The sequence below is a fragment of the Scyliorhinus canicula genome, chromosome 13, assembly GCF_902713615.1.
Source record: "Scyliorhinus canicula chromosome 13, sScyCan1.1, whole genome shotgun sequence".
NCBI classification, from domain to species: Eukaryota; Metazoa; Chordata; class Chondrichthyes; order Carcharhiniformes; family Scyliorhinidae; genus Scyliorhinus; species Scyliorhinus canicula.
In genome coordinates this window covers 126,062,281-126,081,278 of record NC_052158.1, presented here as the reverse complement: position 1 = coordinate 126,081,278, position 18,998 = coordinate 126,062,281, and the positions used below count along the sequence as shown (strand labels likewise).

The following is an 18,998-nucleotide window of genomic DNA, read 5'->3' as shown; positions in this document are numbered from 1 at the left end:
AAAGTCCTAACTGGTTCACTATTGCACTTTACCTTGTCTGGTCCACATGTGACTCCAGATCCACAGCAATGTGGTTGACTCTTTAATTCCGTCTTCAATGCTACAAAGACCACCTGGTATCGACATAGGCGGAAACAACAACTGCTAACCCAGCCGTGTCAATCCTGCACAGTCCTCCTTATTAATATCTGGGGGCTTGTACCAACATTGTTAGAACTGTCTCACAGATCAGTCAAGTGACACTTGACATAATCATACTCACGGAACCATACCTTACAGACAATCAACATCCCCATTCCTGGGTCATGTCCCACCAGCAGTACAAATGCAGCAGAGGTGGCAGCACAGTGGTATATAGTCAGGAGGAAGATGCCCTGGAAGGCCTCAACATCAACTTTGGATCCTATGAAGTCTCAAAGGTCAAACATGGGCAAGGAAACCTCCTGCTGATTACCACTTCCATCCATGTTGAACACCACTTGGAGGATGCACTGAGGTTGGCAAGGGCACAGAATATGCTCTGGGTGGGGGACTTCAATGTCCATCACCAAGAGTGGCCCGGGCTGGCCGGGTCCTCAAGGACATAGCTGCTAGACTGGGACTGTAGCAGGTGGTGAGGGAACCAACATGAGGGAAAAACATACTTGACCTCACCCTCACCAATCTGTCTGTTGCAGATGCATCTGTCCATGACAGTATTGGTAGAAGTGACTACCGCACCATCATAAATTGGAGATAATTTCCATTGTGTTGTGTGGCACTACCACTGTGCTAAATGGAATAGACTTCAAACATATCTAGCAACTCAGAGCTGGGCAGAAGCAGAATTGTACTCGGCCACAACTGGCCTAGTGTATTCTCCACTCACCATTACCATGAAGCCAGGGGATGACCCTGCTTCAATGAAGTGTGCACAAGGGCATGCCAGCAGCAACATCAGGCAACCTGGCAAAGTTACAACAAAGGATGACTTGCATGCGAAACAGCATAAGCTGCAAGCAATAGACAGCGCTAAGCGACGGCACAACCAACAGGTCAGACCTGAGCTCTGCAGCCCTGCCACATCAGGCCATAAATGATGGTGGGAAACTAAACAACTCACTGGAGGAGGAGGCTCCATAAATATCCTCATCTTCAATGATGGAGGAGCCCAGCAGATCTGTGCAAACGATAAGGCTGATGCATTCACAACAATCTTCAGCCAGAAGTGCCAAGTGAATGATCCATCTCAGCCTTCTCCGGACACTGCAAAGGCAATGGATCCTGACAATATTCCGGCAATAGTCATGCAGACTTGCTGCACCCTGAGCCAAGCTGTTCCAGTACAGCTACAACACTGGCATCTATCTGGCAATGTGGAAAATTGCCCAGGTATGTCCTGTTAACAAGCAAAAAGACCAAATCCAACCCGACCAATTACCACCTAATCAGTCTACTCTTGAACATCAGTAAAGTGATGGAAGGGGCCATCAGCAGCGCTATCAATCGTCACTTCCTCAGCAATGATATACTTGTCACCATTCTACCAGAAGGATGGGGAGGCTTTGGAGAGAGTACAGAAGAGGTTTACCAGGATGTTGACTGACTGGTCTGGAGGGTATTAGGTATGAGGAGTGGTTGGATAAACTAGGATCGTTTTCACTGGAACGACGGAGGTTGAGGGACGATCTGATAGAGGTTCACAAAATTATGGGTGACCTGGACAGAGTGGATAGTAAGATGCTTTTTCCCAGGGTGGAAAAGTTAATTTCTAGGTGAATTAGGTTTAAGGTGCGTGGGGAAAAGTTTAGAGGCGATGTGCGAGGCAAGGTTTTTTACACAGTGGTGGAACTCACTGCTGGAGGAGGTGGTGGAAGAAGGTACTATAGTGACATTTAAGAGAGGTCTTGACAAATATATGAATAGGATTTGAATAGAGCAATATGGACCACGGAAGTGCAGAAGATTTTAGTTTAGACAGGTATCATGATTGGTGCAGGCTTGGAGGACCAAAGGACCTGTTCCTGTGCTGTACTGTTCTTTGAATTCTTGGTAATGACCTGCTCGCAGGCACTCAGTTTGGGTTTCGTCAGGGTCACTCAGTTCCTGACCTCATTGCAGCCTTAGTTCAAACACAGACAAAAGAGCTGAATGCCAGAGGTGAGGTGAGAGTGACTTCCCTTGACATCAAGGCAGCATTTGACAGAGTATGACATCAAGGAGCCCTAGCTAAACTGGAGTCAATGGGAATCAGGGGGGAAACTCTCCGCTGGTTGGAGTCATACCTGCACAAAGGAAGATGGTTGAGATGATTGGGGGCCAATCATTTCATCTACAGGACACCACTGAAAGTGTTCATCAGGATAGTGTCCTCCAACCATCTTCAGCTGCTTAATCATTGACCTTCCTTGCGTCATAAGTTCAGAAGTGGGGATAATCGCTGATGACTGCACAATATTCACCATAGCCCTCAAACTAGATCCCTTAAAAGATTCCTCTTCCATCCTAACCCACTCCACCCCACTCCTTCCCACCACCGCCGCACCTTGTCCACATTCGCTGCCCAATAATAATGAAGCAAGTTTGGTAAGCCAAGCCCCCCACAGCTGCCTCTGCTCTGTAGCAGGGTGTTCCCCCCACCCCTCGGCGTCTTCCCCGCCCATATAAAGACGAGGTGATCGTATCCACTTTCCGAAAAATACCTTTGGTATAAAGATTGGGAGAGCCTGAAAGATAAACAAGAACCTCGACAGAATATTCATTTTCACCACTTGGACCCTCCCCGCCAATGTTAAGTGCAGTGTATCCCACCTCTTACGATCTACCCTGTATTCCTCCATCAGCTTTGTTAAATTCTACTTATGGAGCCCCGGCCATTCCCTCGTTACCTGAATCGCTGAATACCTAAACTATCCCTCGCTACCGTAAATGGCATCCTTCCTAAATTAGCCCGCTGTCCCAGCTCATTCACTGGGAATACCTCACTTTTCCCTACATTCAGTTTGTAACCCGAGAACCCTCCAAACATCCAACGGATCCAAAACATGCAGCAAGAGGTCATCGGCATAGAGCGACACCCGATGCTCCCCCTGTCCTGTAATAATCCCCCACCACTCCGCCAACCCCCTAAGAGCCATCGCCAACGGCTTTATGGTCAGCACAAACAGCAGCGGTGACAGTGGGCACCCTGCCTCACACCCCTGTGTAAGTCAAAGCTTGTGAGCTCATATAATTCGTCCTCATCCTCACCCTTGGAGCCACACACAGCACCCGTACCCATGTCACAAAACTCGGCCCAAACCCAAACCTTCCCAAAACCTCAAACAAGTACCCCCACTCCACCCAACCAAATGTCTTCTCCGCATCCATGGACACCACCACCTACGGTATCAGAGCCCCCAACGGATTCTTCACAACATTCAACAGCTGTCTTATATTACTGCCTGCCCTTCACGAAGCCTGTTTGGTCTTCTGCAACCACCCGGGACACAATCCTCCATCCTCCCCGCCAACAACTTAGCCAATACTTTCACAACTGTGTTCAATAGTGATATGGGCCTATATGACCGACATTTCAAAGGTCCTTCCCTTTTTTGGGGATTAGTGTGATCACTGCCTGCGTCATTGTCTCCAGCAACTCCCCCTTCTCCAGTGCTTCATTACTCGCCCCCAACAGATGTGATGCCAGGTCCGTCGCAAATTCCTTATAAAATTCCCATGGGTACCCATTCGGCTCAGGGGCCTTCCCCGACTTCATACCCCTGATACTATCCATCACCTCCCTCAGCCCCAGGGGCTCCTCCAATGCCTGCCTCTTTGCTTCCTTCACCTGGGGAAATTCCAGCTTGTCCAGAAACCGCCCCATGTCCCCCTCCTCTCCTCCCAGGTCCGCCTCTGGTAGTACTCCCTAAATATCTCATTTATCTTTCCTGGCTCTGACACCACATCCCCAGTCCCAGTTCATATCTTCAATGTTTCCCTGGATGCAGCCTGACTCCGCAGCTGGTGTGTCAGCATGCAGCTCGCCTTCTCCCCATACTCATATTGCCCCCCCCCCCCCTAGCTCTACACAGTTGCCCTACTGCCCTCCCTGTTGTCAGCCTGTCAAACTGCCCCAACAACCTTTTCCTCCTCACCAATCCTCAAGCACACTCGAATATTCCCAGTCCACCTCCACTATCTCGCTCACTGGACGGTCATGTTCCTCCCTCCTTTCCCTATCCGCATGAGCCGTAAACAAAATAATTTCTCCCCGGAGCACTGCCTTCAGTGCTTCCCAAAAAATGACCGCCGACACCTTCCCATTCTGATTCAACTCCAGATCTCCTTAAGCACCGCCCACACCTTATCACCAAAACCTCCATCCGCCAACAACCCCAAATCAAACCTCCACCCCGGCCTCTGCTTTCGTCCCGTTCTAAACCGAATCTCCAGCCAGTGGGGTGCATGGTCCGAGATAACTATCCCGCACACTCTGCCCCCACCACCCCAACCAAAATCTCCCAACTCACTACAAAGTAATCAATCCTCGAATATACCTTATGGACGTGTGAAAAGAAGGAATACTCCTTTCCCCCTGGGATCTGAAAACGCCATAGATCCCCCATACCCATCCTCTCCATAAATCCCCCTCCCTCGCCATTCGTATCCTCCCCATCGACCTGGGGCTCGACCTATCCTCATTGATGTTACATGACATCAGCGAGGTATGAACATTCAGTGAGGGGCAATCATGTGACAGGGCCTTGGTAATAAGATTAAAATGTATGTAAAAACATTAAAATGAGGTTTTCACCCAGAACGTCACACAGTACTCCAGCTGCAGCCTACTGTGTGTTTTATGCAGCGCCATCATAACCTCCCTACTCTTATATTCTCTGTCTCGGCTAATAAAGGCAAGTGCCTCATTTGCCTTCTTAACCACCTTATCTACCTGTCCTGGTGCCTTCAGATATTTTTGGACATGCACCCAAAGATCCCTCTGTACTTCCTAATGTCCTACCATTCATTGTGAATCCAGATATTGGATAGTTTGTGATTGTGGTAGAAGAAATCGGAGATATCAGCAATCAGACACTGCCTCATGTTGGGTGTAAATGTATGCTGATAGAATTGACCGTTGATGAGCCATCAATTGCACGTGAGACGAGTTGCTGTGCAAAAGTTAGGCTTTAATAAGCTAGAACTTAGCCCTGCGGTCGACTACAATAAATGGACGACCGCCGGGCGTTCTGACTATTTATACCTCGGTATGGAGGCGTGGTTAGCTCAGCCTCTCGACCAATCGGAGAGCCGTCACATGACTGGTCTCAACCAATTGGCCGAGAGGCACATGACCGACCAGGGCCAAAGGTAAGCCGGTGTTCTGCACCAATGGCAGACAGCTATGCAAATCATACCACCACAACCATCGACTGCATACTGAAAAAGGATTTATTCCAAACTCTGCACAATGTTTTGAGCAACATCGGTTCCAGACTGCTCCATGCTCCTTGAGGATGACGGCAGGCTTGCAAGCGGGCCTGTCATTGCACCAACCTTTTCCTGTAGGCCTTCCTTTTAAAGTCCTCGGGTGTGATCTGACCACCGCGTTGTGCCTGGCACAGATCCTTGCAAGCCAGTTAGATCGTGGGAAAGGCCGAAATCAGGGCCCACGCCAGGCACTAATCAGTTTCCGATCTAACCAGCCCGCTACCATTGGCAGGATTCACATCCCGCTCGACGTGGTGAGAAACCAATAATCACCAATTAAGGCAAATTAACATATCGCTAATGGGACGGACCGGTGATGTAACCAACTCCCCAGCGAGTGGTCACGCGGACGCCCTTCAGCACATCTATTTAAAAACGTGAAGCCAACCCAATATTGGGTAATCAGCCTGGGGGCACTGGAGGGTGGCAGTCAAAACTCACCCTCTCCAATTCCTTACAGTTATCACATGGATGGTATTTTGGGCCCGCAGCAGCTACCCTCGCAGTGCTGGTAGCATCTAGGTGGCCAGGAGCCAGAGAAGGCAATGGCAGCAGCGTCGGCGGAGCCTCAAGGTGGCATCCCATGGGCAGGGGTCCTTTCCACACCCTAAGGACCAGGCCATCATCAGGGACCCAGAGTGGGAGACCAGCGATGGCCCGAGGTGTACATTCATTGTTGGTCGATCGAGGAGATGTTGGACAGCATGTGCCGCATGAAGCTCCATCTCAACAAGGGGACATTGCACCACGTATTCCATGTCCTTGCGGGCAGCAGGATTCTCCATCGAGACTGGGACAGACTCTGCAGTTCCTCAGCAATGCCCACCTGTCACTGGGACATACTCTGCAGTTCCTCAGCAAGATCCACCTGCATCAGGGACACATCCCCCAGTGATTGGGACATACTGTCGAGGCACACAGCCATGGCTGTCACTGACTGAGCAATTCCTTGGACAGCACTACTCATGGTACTGACGTCGTGCTCCATGCTTTCCATTGCGATCACTAGCAGTGTTGGCTTCGTTGCCATGCATTGCCAGAGCGATCCCCTGCGCCTGCAACCTTTGGGACTCCACCAATTGACTATGCACTTGCTGGAGTGTCACTGACGTTCCCTTCTAAGTCTCACAGCTGCAACCTAGCACCTGCATCAGCTCTGGAATAACCTGGTCCAGAGACTCGGCACCTGACTGCTTTCCCCTCAGACGTTCCTGCCTCCACCTTTCATAGAATTTACAGTGCAGAAGGAGGCCATTCGGCCCATCGAGTCTGCACCGGCTCCTGGAAAGAGCACCCTACCCAAGGTCAATACCTCCACCCTATCCCCTTAACCCAGTAACCCCACCCAATATGTCCGGCACCTTTCCGCCCGCCTGGGCCCTTTCCCACTGATTGCGTACCAATTTCTGTGGGGACAAAGAGAAGGCTCTGTGAGCCTCACACTTCCTGTATCTTGGGGGCGGGGTGGCAGGTGGGTCTGGTGCCAGGGTGACGATTCCAACTCACCCTTCCTGCCCAATGGAGGTCTTTGAACTTTTTATGGCACTGGGTGGAAACCCTCCTGGTGACACTTCCCGTGCTGGCGGCTGCTGGCACTGCCTTCCAGGTGACACCAGCTAACCTGTGGCTGACCCTCAGCTTACTTGGAGGAACAGGGTAAACCCATTGAGACACCACCGCATCCAGGATTCTGGTCGGATCAGCATCTCTGAATCGTGGTGAAGGTCTCCCTAGTAGCATAGCTGTGTGCTGTCTGGGGTTTGCTCGGAGGGAGTGGTTAAAGAGTTGCTGCCCCTCGTGAGCAGGTGCTGCTGGTTATGGTCATTTCCACCATGAAGTCCGGTCACGATCTCACCGGATCCGCTGTTGTGAAACACCTGGCAATTCTCGTTCGCTACTGCACTTAGTGCTTCTCTCATTAGGCCCCTCATCTTATTTGCTGCAACAGAATCATGTCTGATCCCACCCTCAGGTGAGCTGGTACCTGTGCTACCCTTTGGCACATCCATGGCTGTAGACCACTTGGATCAATGTCTCATTACTTGTAGATCCTACCTCTGAGCCATCCCTGACTCTCATGTGCAGTGCCTGTATTTGGGCTGATGTTTGCAAGCGTAAAATCAAGCAATGATGTTCCTTTATCACCAGTCTGTTCTCTTGCACATTATATTCATTCACAGTTGTCTGATATACTTTCAATTCCTAGGTACCTGAAAGGAGAGAAGCACAAGGGTAGCAAGAGGTACAACCTTAGGCCATCTGTAGCTTCTCAATCAGATGAGGTGTGGAAGGTATGAAGGAGGGTCAGATAGGAGCATTTCTTCATCTTCAGTGTTTTCAGTCCCACCGCTGGCCATGCCTTTAGTCATCACCAGTCCACAAACAGTGAGGACCATTACTTCCTGTGGATTAAGCACACTCACTTGTCCCCCCCACCGGGTTAGGTGCTGTTGTCTGTGGTTGAATTGTGGTTGAAGTGTGTGGCATATTGTCCAGCGAAAGAAAGAAAGGCATGTCAGTGAGTATGCTGCATTGTGTTTGGAAGATTTATCCATCATAAAACAGCTGGCAGTGTGCGCAAGCTGAGGGCTGTGCTTGTGGTGAAACTCTGAATTGTGATTGCGAGAGATTTGTAGATAGGTGAGTGATGGGAACACAGTACATTGAACAATAAGTGAGGCTATTGAAACAGTTGTATGCTGCTAGGATCCATTTAACAACCCTGACGATGTGCGGTCATTAAAACTACCTGTGGAACAGCATTCAGGCCCTTGGGGCTACACCTCTAGCATTGAACTACATGACTATCTGATTCCATTGCCCTCTCAGAGTCTTCCTGGCGGGATTTCAGGCTCCGAGTGGTTAGAGAATCTCCCCCCTCCTGTCCATCTTCTGTGTCAAGGCCTCCAATGCTCCAACGTATGCTCCCGATGTCTGCCATGTTGTGGCGTTCCTGTGAACCACTGATTTTGAGAATGACTTCGAGCACCTGCTTCAGCCGCAATGCACATTCTCTTTAAAACGTACAGACTGACTTGAAGTAGCACCGGCTGGCTTGAACTGGTGTAATCATTTCAATATCATGATGTTTGAACATCGCAGTTTCCCCATCTGCTTTTAGGTCTTAATGAATGTTGCCCCTATGTGTTCTGGGCTGGTGATGAACTTCATGTCTGCCATAAAAACGTTGAACTGTCAAAGTCACTGTGCCCCTATTTTAACTGGCATAGTTGTTCCGCGACAGGCCACATCATTTGCATCTCGCAGTTCAATGTTCATTACTTTTGTGAAGAGCAACCAAAGTAGGTCCACACAAAGGGAGTTGAAGAGAAAACATAAACTTATTTATTTAACATGTTAAGTATTACGTCAGCCACCATGGCCAGCCTTTACGATGCTCGGTCCTGGGCAAGGGGGCAGGACGGGTGGTGGGGGGGGGGGGGGGTGGCCAGGATGGGGGGGGGCATGCCCCAAGGCATTCACGTCCATTCCTTTCATCTCCTGCACCCCTCATTTTCCGCTTTTGCGGGACCGTGCATTTTTGGACAGCCTGTTGCAAAGTTAGGAAGCTTTTTCTGCAAGGCCGCATTGTTAATGTCGCAAACCAAATAGTCCCATAGAATCTCAGATAAGGTGGCGCCATATGCACAGAACTCAGCAATTTTTCGCAGTCTTGATAAAAACTCGGTGATGGACTCACCCAGGGTTCTTTCAGCAGTATTAAACCGATACCCCTGTACTATTACCAACGGGGTTGGATTAAGATGGTTCCCCACTAACTCCACAAGCTCATCGAAGGTTTTACCGCCTGTGGCTGCTGCATAGGTAAGGCTAGTGTATTATTCTGAATGTATGCGCACCACAGGCAGTAAGCAAAATTACTACCATCCGTCGTTCTCTGCGATATTATTGGCTGTGAAAAACTACTGCAACCTCTGTGCGTACTGATTGCAATCTTCCAGTCTGGCATCAAACACATCCAAATGGCTCAAAAGAAAAGTAAAATCTCCAACCTGCATCAAGAGAAATGGGAGATTGTTCAGCAGTGTTGACAGCGAACCAGCCTTTATCCTCATCGCCAGTTTTGTAAGGGGCAACAAAAGAAGCTCACACCGAGTTGTAGAGAAAACACTAACTTATTTATTTCACATGTCAGCTATGATGTACAGCTCCAATAGTCCTCTCTGTGTGGTAAACCACGTTATTGTGTTTATTGTATTATATTCACTGTGCTGTATTGTACATGCATGGGCTTGTCCAGGCTGGCTCTGCCTGTGGCTTCTCCCCTCGGGGCTTCTATATAAAAGTTTCAAGTCTCCGCCTCTGGACCCAGTTCGGGCCCAGAGGCAGGAGGCTTGCTGTTATGTGTATTAAAGCCTCAGTTGCGTTTATCACTCATCGTCTATTAGTGATGATGTATCACTCTGGTCGGTGCAAAACTGGCTGATGCTATTTATACAACAGCACATGGACTGTGTTAAGGTTCGCCCTTATCAGGGGAGCTTGTATTCTGCAAGCTCCACTGGGTAGTGTATCATCCCTACCCCATGAGACCTGTGTGGATTATAACAGTGACCAACACTCTCAATTTCAGGATAAACACATATCTTCCTGTGGACCAAATAATGTAGGACAAAACTGAACTAGTTATTGCAGGTTTTCCCAGGTTACTTGCACACATACCATTGCAAGCTTGTCCTGTGTGCTCCCTCATCACAGCCTGGTGTTCACGTCTCTATTCCTTAAGGGTTCACAACTGACATGTCACACAAACTGCATAAGACTGGTAGTATTCACTTAAAGACTCTTTGGGCGCGATTCTTCGCCCCCCACGATGGGTCGGAGAATAGCGGGAGGGCTTTCCCGACATTTTTCCCGACCTCCCACTATTCTCCCCCCACGCCCGCCCCCCAACACGAATCGCTGCTCGCCGCTTTTACGGCGAGCAGCAATTCTCCCCTAGCCGATGGGCCGATTTCCCAGGCCTTTACGGCCGTTTTCACGAACGGCAACACACCTGCTCTCACCGTTCGTGAAAACGGCCGCAAAGTGCCGTTCTGGGTAACCATGGCACCGATTGGCACGGCCGCACCACGGCCGTGCCAAGGGTGCCATGGGCCCGCGATCGGTGGGCACCGATCGCGGGCAGCGGGTCCAAACCCCGCGCACTCTTTGTTCCTCCGCCGCCCCGCTGGATCAGTCCGCGGGGCGGCTGAGGGGCATGATGGCCCACGCATGCGCGGGTTTCACGCATGCGCAGCTGACGTCATCGTGCGCATCAGCCGGCGTTAACTTTGGCACGTGGGCTTACTGAATTTCGCTAAGCCCGCGATGCCAAGGTTCACGGGGCCCCGCTGCTAGCCCCGACCGGGGAGCAGAATCGGGTCCCGGGAGGGGGCGCGGAGGCTGCCGGGAAACATGGGCGGTTTCACGGCAGCCTTCACGACTCTCCGCGTTTGCGGAGAATCGCGCCCTTTATTTGTACTAATATATCACACAGACTTTAAATTTGATAAATGTCACACAGACTATTTTGTCACAGATTCTTTAATTCAATATACTAATAAACATTACTCAACTCACGAATCAAACTCAACTATCACACTAACAGAACTTCACTGGTCTCCAAGCCACTGACTCAGCGTCCTCTTCTGCGATGGTTGTTCCCAGGATTTTCATTACTGAGCTTCAATCTCCCATACCATTATACCAATTTCTTCAGTCTTCTCGGATGTTCAATGACATATGTGTAAGACCCTCATGTGGCTGAAGTCATTCTTTCCAAAAGCCTGATAAGTAGGAGATCTCTGTTTCATGTCCCCTATGCAGTCTCAAACCTTAATAGTCCTTTGCAACCACAAAGGTCAGATGCCACACTTAGAGTCATTTCCTGCTGGCAAACACCTCGCAGATCGGGGTGCCATTTTGTATGGCTGTCCTGACCTTCTCCTGCCCCCCATTTCAGCAACCACCCCCCTCCATTTTTGATCCTTCCCCCCACCCCCCAACCTCGGGGAGGCCCCCAGGAACACTGCCTCATGGTTTGTGGAAACCAGTACTGAACGGGGCTCTGGCAAAGACTCAATGGAGAGGCTATTAGTTTCCAGCTGCCAGGAGAATCTTGCGAATGCACATTTAATGCTCTTTTCAATATGCTGATCTGGATCTCGTCCAGTGCGTGCGAGAGGCCTTTCGTGAAATTCAACAATTTCGTCACAACACCAAGTCGGACGCAATGAGGCTATTAAATCGCGCCATGATCTTTTCATATTTTAACTAAATAGAACTGACCTCTATTTTTAATGCAATTGGATCCTCCATTATTGTCGTCAGAATGTCTGTGGTTGAGGCAACGCTAGCCACAGTTAATTTTTGTGGATTTTTTGTCAGATTCACAACTTGACTTGCAGCTTTCTCCTTTTTGATACTGGAGTCATTCAAAAGACTCTGTGCAAAAGAAAAAGTTGAAAGAAAATCAAAACCTTCTAGAAATGCACAGCAGGTTTAACAGCAAATAAAAATAAAAATGTTTCCGGGCACCCCGGTGGCACAGTGGTTAGCATTGCTTCCTATCGTCAGCGAGATCCCAGGTTCAATCCCGTCTCTGGGTCACTATCCGTGTGGAGTTTGCACATTCTCCCATGTGTCTGTATGGGTTTCGCCCCCACAACCCAAAGATGTGCAGGCTAGCTGGAATGGCCACACTAAATTGCCTCTTAATTGGAAAAAACAAATTGGGTACTCTCGATTTATCTTTTTTTAATGTTTCCATTTCAGGAAATAATCTCCATTAGAACTGGAACAAGATGAAAGTAAATTTTATGTCATGATAATTCCTGCAGTCCTGTCACATTCAATGGTAAATAATGGTGGGCAATTAAGCAACTAAAGCCAAACTCAATTAACATCCCAATCTTGATTGATGGCAAAGTGAAAGAAAAAAGGCTGAAGCATTTGCAACGACCTTTAGCCAGAAATGTGAAGTGGATGATTCAACCTGGTCTCCTCCTGAGAACCCCAGCATCACAGATGGGACATTGGGCCCTCAAGTCAGATGACCCTCTTCTGCTGTATTCTTTTAAAGAGACAAACACCACAACACGACTGTTTGCATCAAGGGCCCTTGTAAAATTGAAGTAAATGGGAATCAGGAGGAAAATGCTCCAATGGTGCGACTCACATCTAGCACGAAGGAAGATGGTTGTGTTTGGTGCAGGTCAGTCATCTCAGACCCCCTACTGCCAGAGTTCTTCAAGGAAGTACCCTAGGCCCAACCATCATCTGCTGCTTTATCAATAATCTTTCCTCCATCATAAGTTCACCAGCAGAGCCAACACACTACTCACTGCTTCACTCACTCTGATTTCCCAACAGCAGAGTATTGCTGCTCAATTTGGGTCAGACACAAGTTTGTGATAGAATGCTCTTCCTCTTGCCTGGATGAGTGTAGCTCCAACAACACTCAAGAAGCTTGATGCCATCTAGGACAAAGCGGCTCGCTTGATTGGCACCCCATCCACAAACAATCACTTCCTCCACCATCGACAAATAGTGGCAGCAGTATGTACTATCTATAAGATGCACTGCAGGAACTCACTAAAGCTCCTTAAACAGCACCTTCCAAACCCACAACCACTACCATCCAGAAGGACAGGGGCAGCAACCTGACACAAGTGGTGAAATTCCAGATTGAAACTTTCCACAGAAAATCTGGACAACACTCAGCAACTTGGGGACTGGCCAGGGATGATTTGACCATTTGTTCGACAACTTAAATTGTGACTGCAGGCATCCAAAGAACAAAGAACAAAGAACAAAGAAAAGTACAGCACAGGAACAGGCCCTTCGGCCCTCCAAGCCCGTGCCGACCATGCTGCCCGACTAAACTACAATCTTCTACACTTCCTGGGTCCGTATCCCTCTGTTCCCATCCTATTCATGTATTTGTCAAGATGCCCCTTAAATGTCACTATCGTCCCTGCTTCCACCACCTCCTCCGGCAGCGAGTTCCAGGCACCCACTACCCTTTGTGTAAATCATTTGCCTCGTACATCTACTCTATACCTTGCCCCTTGCGCCTTAAACCTATGCCTCCTAGTAATTGACCCCTCTACCCCGGGGAAACGCCTCTGACTATCCACTCTGTCTATGCCCTTCATAATTTTGTAGACCTCTATCAGGTCGCCCCTCAACCTCCGTCGTTCCAGTGAGAACAAACGGAGTTTATTCAACCGCTCCTCATAGATAATGCCCTCCATACCAGGCAACATCCTGGTAAATTTCTTCTGCACCCTCTCTAAAGCCTCCACATCCTTCTGATAGTGTGGCGACCAGAATTGAACACTACTCCAAGTGTGGCCTAACTAAGGTTCTATACAGCTGCAACATGACTTACCAATTCTTATACTCAATGCGTCGGTCAATGAAGGCAAGCATGCCATTTGCCTTCTTGACTACCTTCTCCACCTGTGTTGCCCCTTTCAGTGGCCTGTGGACCTGTACACCTAGATCTCTCTGACTTTCAATACTCTTGAGGGTTCTACCATTCACTGTATATTCCCTACCTGCATTAGGCCTTCCAAAATGCATTACCTCACATTTGTCTGTATTAAACTCCATCTGCCATCTCTCCGCCCAAGTCTCCAAACGATCTAAATCCTGCTGTATCCTCTGACAGTCCTCATCGCTATCCGCAATTCCACCAACCTTTGTGTCGTCTGCAAACTTATTAAGTCAGACCATCATCATTACACTGAACTTCCACCTTGAAAGATCCATTCTCAGTGCTATCATAACCATTTGCATTGCTTCAGCTGAAGCAGACAAATGGATCTAAAAAAAATAAATTTAGAGTGCCCAATTCTTTTTTTTCCAATTAAGCGGCAATTTAGCGTGGCCAGTCCACCTACTATGCACATCTTGGGTTGTGGGGGTGAGACCCACTCAGACACGAGGAGAGTGTACAAACTCCACACAGAGAGTGACTCGGGGCCGGGAGCGAACCTGGGTCCTCGCCGCATGAGGCACAGTGCTAACCACTGCACCACCATGCCACCTAGGCAAATGGATTGTTAAAATCGACCTCGAACTATAACTGCTTCCCCAACAATATATATCAAAAAGAATATTATGTTTAATCTTGTTTATATTAATTTATTGCTTATGGTTTGATATTGCCTTACCAAAACATCCTGCAGATTCATACAACAATCAAATTCCTCTGGCGTACTCAGTTTCAAGCTTCCATTGTGCATACAGTGTCGTGTTGCAAGTGATGATCCAGCTTATAAACAATAAAAGGTAATAAATGTCATTGTGTTAATTAAATTTGATACAACCATTTGAAATTGTTGCCAAAAACATTCACAAAAATTGAGAGACATGGCTGGAATTCTCCGGCTGTATCGATCCACTTTTCCTACCTCTAGTGCATCCCCACCTGGGGGTTTCCCGGCGGTGTGGGATGGCTTCAATGGGACATCCCATTGACAAGGGGCAGGAGTAGAGAACTCCGCGGTCAGCGAATGGTGCCACCAAGAAACAGGCGGCTGACAGGCTGGAGAATCCAGCCCCTTTGCTATTTCTTCATTTTCGAAGAGAGCAAATAACAATGAAGATTGTGGCCTGAGACATTCTTTGTCATTTCCTCTGGAGTTTTTAATTAAATCTGATCATTTGATTTTTCCTTCACCCACACTGAATTCAAACTCCATGCAGCCAGCAGAAATTACAGGTTTCACAAAAGTATCAAATATCAGAAATTCTCAGCTCCATCAGGAAGAGTTCTGACCACCAGAGAGGCAACTCCAGTCAGAAATGGGTGAGAATCAGGGAACAGATTATTTTCATTCAGAAACATGGATAAGAGGGGTAATAAATCAGAAATAAAATGAGGACTATAATAGGCAGGTAAACAACAATCAAGTAAATAACTAATTGTACCAGTATAGAAGAAAGTTAGAAGTACTGTATAGGGTAAATGGTGAATTCAATTTGCATACCATTTAGAGTGTTTTCAAGACAAATCTCTCTTGAAAATCCAATCGACCCCAACTGAATCTTGTCAAATGTCACATTAAGACCATTATTAAAATGGTATGTAGATTTCTCACAGACTGCATCTGGGGAGAGAAACTAATTCCTCAGTAAGATTTTCAATCATTTCCAACTTATGTCCTTGACCATACTGAATGAGAATTAGATAGATTTTACCCCCATCTCCATTACTCATTCTCCTGACGATACTAATTCATACTTAGTACGTTGCCATGAGCACCAGCTACCCCTCAGTACCAAGTCGGTATTACTCCACTGTGAGTAAATGTTAATTGACAATTTTATGCTTCACTGTCCACAAACATAGCTAAGTCAATTAAATAATGATAGGCCCAAAACTCCAAAGATTCATCTCCTGGTAAATTCTGGAGGCATTTGTTTCTGATCTGCCTGATAACGGGGAGATAGCTACTGCACTGAGTGCAGTGGGTGTTTGTGTTACACTGGGAATGAGCTAGGCACCCACCAGAGGTGAGCTGTAAAGAAATCCACTCTTTTAACAGCCAATAGCAGAAGGCCTTTGTCTGCTTTATTCACATCTTTTTTAAAGTATGGTGATGCCCTCACTCTGGTCCCAATCTCTCTTTTACATAATGCAGAAATTTAAATGATCAAATCCTAGAAGGGTAATAATGAAATTTCAAGCCTATAATGTCATCCTAGTCTGTCTGCTTTAAGGTTGGCCATTTCATTCATTCTTGTACATTTTGGTGAAATGTGGGGTATATTAAATGAAGTATAAAACTCTCATATCCTGAGTAACTCAAATTTCCAAACTACTTAGAAAATCCATTGCGTTTACACACAATCGAGCCATCAGGATCTCAGGGCTCAGAGATCAAAGTATGAAACAAGCAAAGTTCTCAAACAAACATGCATGTAAATTGTTTGAAGCTCTTAGAGATCTGGGGCAGGATTCTTCTGCCCCCCCCCCCCCCCACCCCACCCCACCCCTGCAGCAAGGTGTTTCTCGGAAGTGGAAGGTGGTGCGCCGTTTGCTGGTGGCAACTCTGCTCCCACCACTGTTAACAGGATTTCCCATTGATGCCACCCCATGCTGTCGAGAAAGCCGTGGGCGGGGCTGCACTGCAGGCGGGGCCAGAGAATCCCACCGCCAGCGCACGGTCAGAGAATTCCAGCCCCTGGTATCGTTATTCCAAGTACAAGCTTTGCAAGACACATTGGTAATCACAACCTGGCGTAGGTATTCAGTTGATAGCACCGATACGTTTGTCACAATGCAGTCTTATAGGGGGATCGTGCACACTATGCAGGCAGTTTTACCATAGCACACTGTGGGGGCTGTGGTGATATAACCACTGTAGTGATGTGTACTTGCAGTAGGGGGATGTATGCCTGTACCTGTAATACAGGTTCCTCCAGTAAGCCCCTGCCGGCTAGCTCCGCCCACAGGGAGCTTGTGTATAAATATGCGTGTGAGTCACTCAGACCCTAGTCTACAGTTGTAGATGGAGGAATAGCATCGCACAGCAATAAAGCCTCTATTGTACTAGTCTCTCGTCTTTGAGTATAATTGTTAGCGCTACAGGGGCCGGCCCCCTGCAGTCGATCGAAGAAGAAAGAAGCAAAATTATATAAACGCTGAAGGGATAAATGCGAAACAGTCAGAGACATGCAGATAAATAACCACAATGACAAAACTGTGTGAGGGGTATCCCGAGAGAGTGACAAACGGGAAGATGACAAGAGGGCAGCAAAGAACAAATTCAGAGAGCAGAGACAAATGCAGGGGGAGACTTTTGTTATTTCCGTAAGCAACAATGATTACAATGGTATTAATTTTCTTCTGAAATATGTCAGTCATGGTTATAGCTTTAACAGTGGAATTGTTCGGAATTCATTTAGAAATTGAAATCAACTGACATAAAAGAAGAGAGAACAATTTAAAACAAAGGAACCGCAAAACCTGACCTCTTTTTAAAACATACTGATTTACATACTTACTTTCACTGCAGTCTATTCCTGTCCAATCGGAAGGGCAAATACAAACATATTCATTTGTCACAATGCAGCTCCCATTATTTTTACATGGATTAGGGTTACATGGATCCTTTGGAGTTGTTGTCCAAGTTCTGGTGGTGGTTCTTAAGGGCAAAGCTGAAGTTGGCATGGACGTTACTGATGGAGTTGTTGTTGTTGGGGTTATTGTTGTTGTTGGAGTTGTTGTTATTGGGGTTGTTGTTGTTGGAGTTGTTGTTGTTGGGGTTGTTGTTGTTGGAGTTGTTGTTGTTGGAGTTGATGTTGGCGTAATTGTTTGCTGTGGTGTTGTTTGCATTGGAGTTGAAATTGTTAGGTTTGGAGTTGTTGACTTTGAAGCTATTGTTATTGTAGGAGCTTGTGTAGTCTCTAGAAGACAAGATGAAAAAATGTAAACATTACTGAGCATGAGTCCTTTCCAAAACACAAAATTGTACAACATGTAGCAAATGGCAATCATGCATAAGATCTGACTTTTGTATTGCAGCACTCGGCTGAAGTGAAATTTCAATATTCCGACGGTCTGTCCAATCGTAATACACATTGCACCAGAAGCTGACTTATAGCGACTCTCAGCAGCAATCGTAAAGAAGTGAACTCGGTTAATGAGCCATTGCAGCCAAGTGGCCTGTCAGCTGTTGGCACTTTCCAATTGGGAGCTTGCTCCTTTTGAAGTGATCTCCAGCAGTGCAACTCTGGTATGGAGAGAGATAGAAAGATGGATTTTCTTCCGGTTGGCATATCAGCAACTTACAACCGCTCAGTGATTCCACAGCTAAAGCTTCAATTTATCCACCAGTTGCTCTGATCCGGTACATGAGATGGTTTCGGAGCAATAATAAACGTTATCAATTAACTGCTCCTAAGGGATATGATTTTTTTGAGAACTCTAGGCACAAAGATGAGGAGGAATATTATTATCTCAGAGGGTAGTGAATCTATGAAAGTCTTTCCCACAGAGAGCTGTACAGGCTCAGTCATTAACTATGTTTAAGGCTGAGATAGAAAGATATTTAATCAGTCAGGGAAACAGAGGGTCATTGGGATAAGGTGGGGAAATGGAGATGAGGATTATTATATCAGATCAGCAGTGATCTCATTGAATGGAGGAGAAAATGTCGATGGGTCGAATAGCCTACCGCTGTTCCTATGTCTTATGGTCTGACAATGAAGAAATTCTGAAGAATCAGCAGCCATGGAGGTTGTGCAGCACAAAGGGCTTCCAGATTCTATCAATGTTATTGGCTAAAATAAGAACTAAAAGGAAACAACAACAAGCACCTTGGGAGCAGAAAGACCCATGAAGGGAGGCTTCATGAAAACTTCACCACCCCAAGAACTGCCACAGTTCAGGATAAGGTTCAATTTTACCTGACAGAGTGGCCAAGTAAGTCCAGGCACTGTTTTCAATGTACATACTGTATTAATGAAGTGACTTCACTCAGCTCCTTAATTCACAAGCGTTTTCTGTGTAATCACCTACGCTTCAGGAA

At 47.3% G+C, this 18,998-nt stretch overlaps 1 protein-coding gene across 1 annotated transcript in view; it reads right to left on the bottom strand.

The window, feature by feature from the left end:
- The window catches only part of LOC119975643 (adhesion G-protein coupled receptor G7-like), a 96,128-nt gene that overhangs the window by 58,388 nt on the left and 18,742 nt on the right, over positions 1-18,998 (bottom strand). The window contains exons 2-4 of the mRNA XM_038815424.1: positions 17,473-17,874; positions 14,634-14,734; positions 11,743-11,898 (exon numbers count right to left, since the gene is read on the bottom strand). Coding sequence (XP_038671352.1) covers positions 11,743-11,898; positions 14,634-14,734; positions 17,473-17,874 — 659 coding nt within the window. The remainder of the gene's footprint in view (positions 1-11,742; positions 11,899-14,633; positions 14,735-17,472; positions 17,875-18,998) is intronic.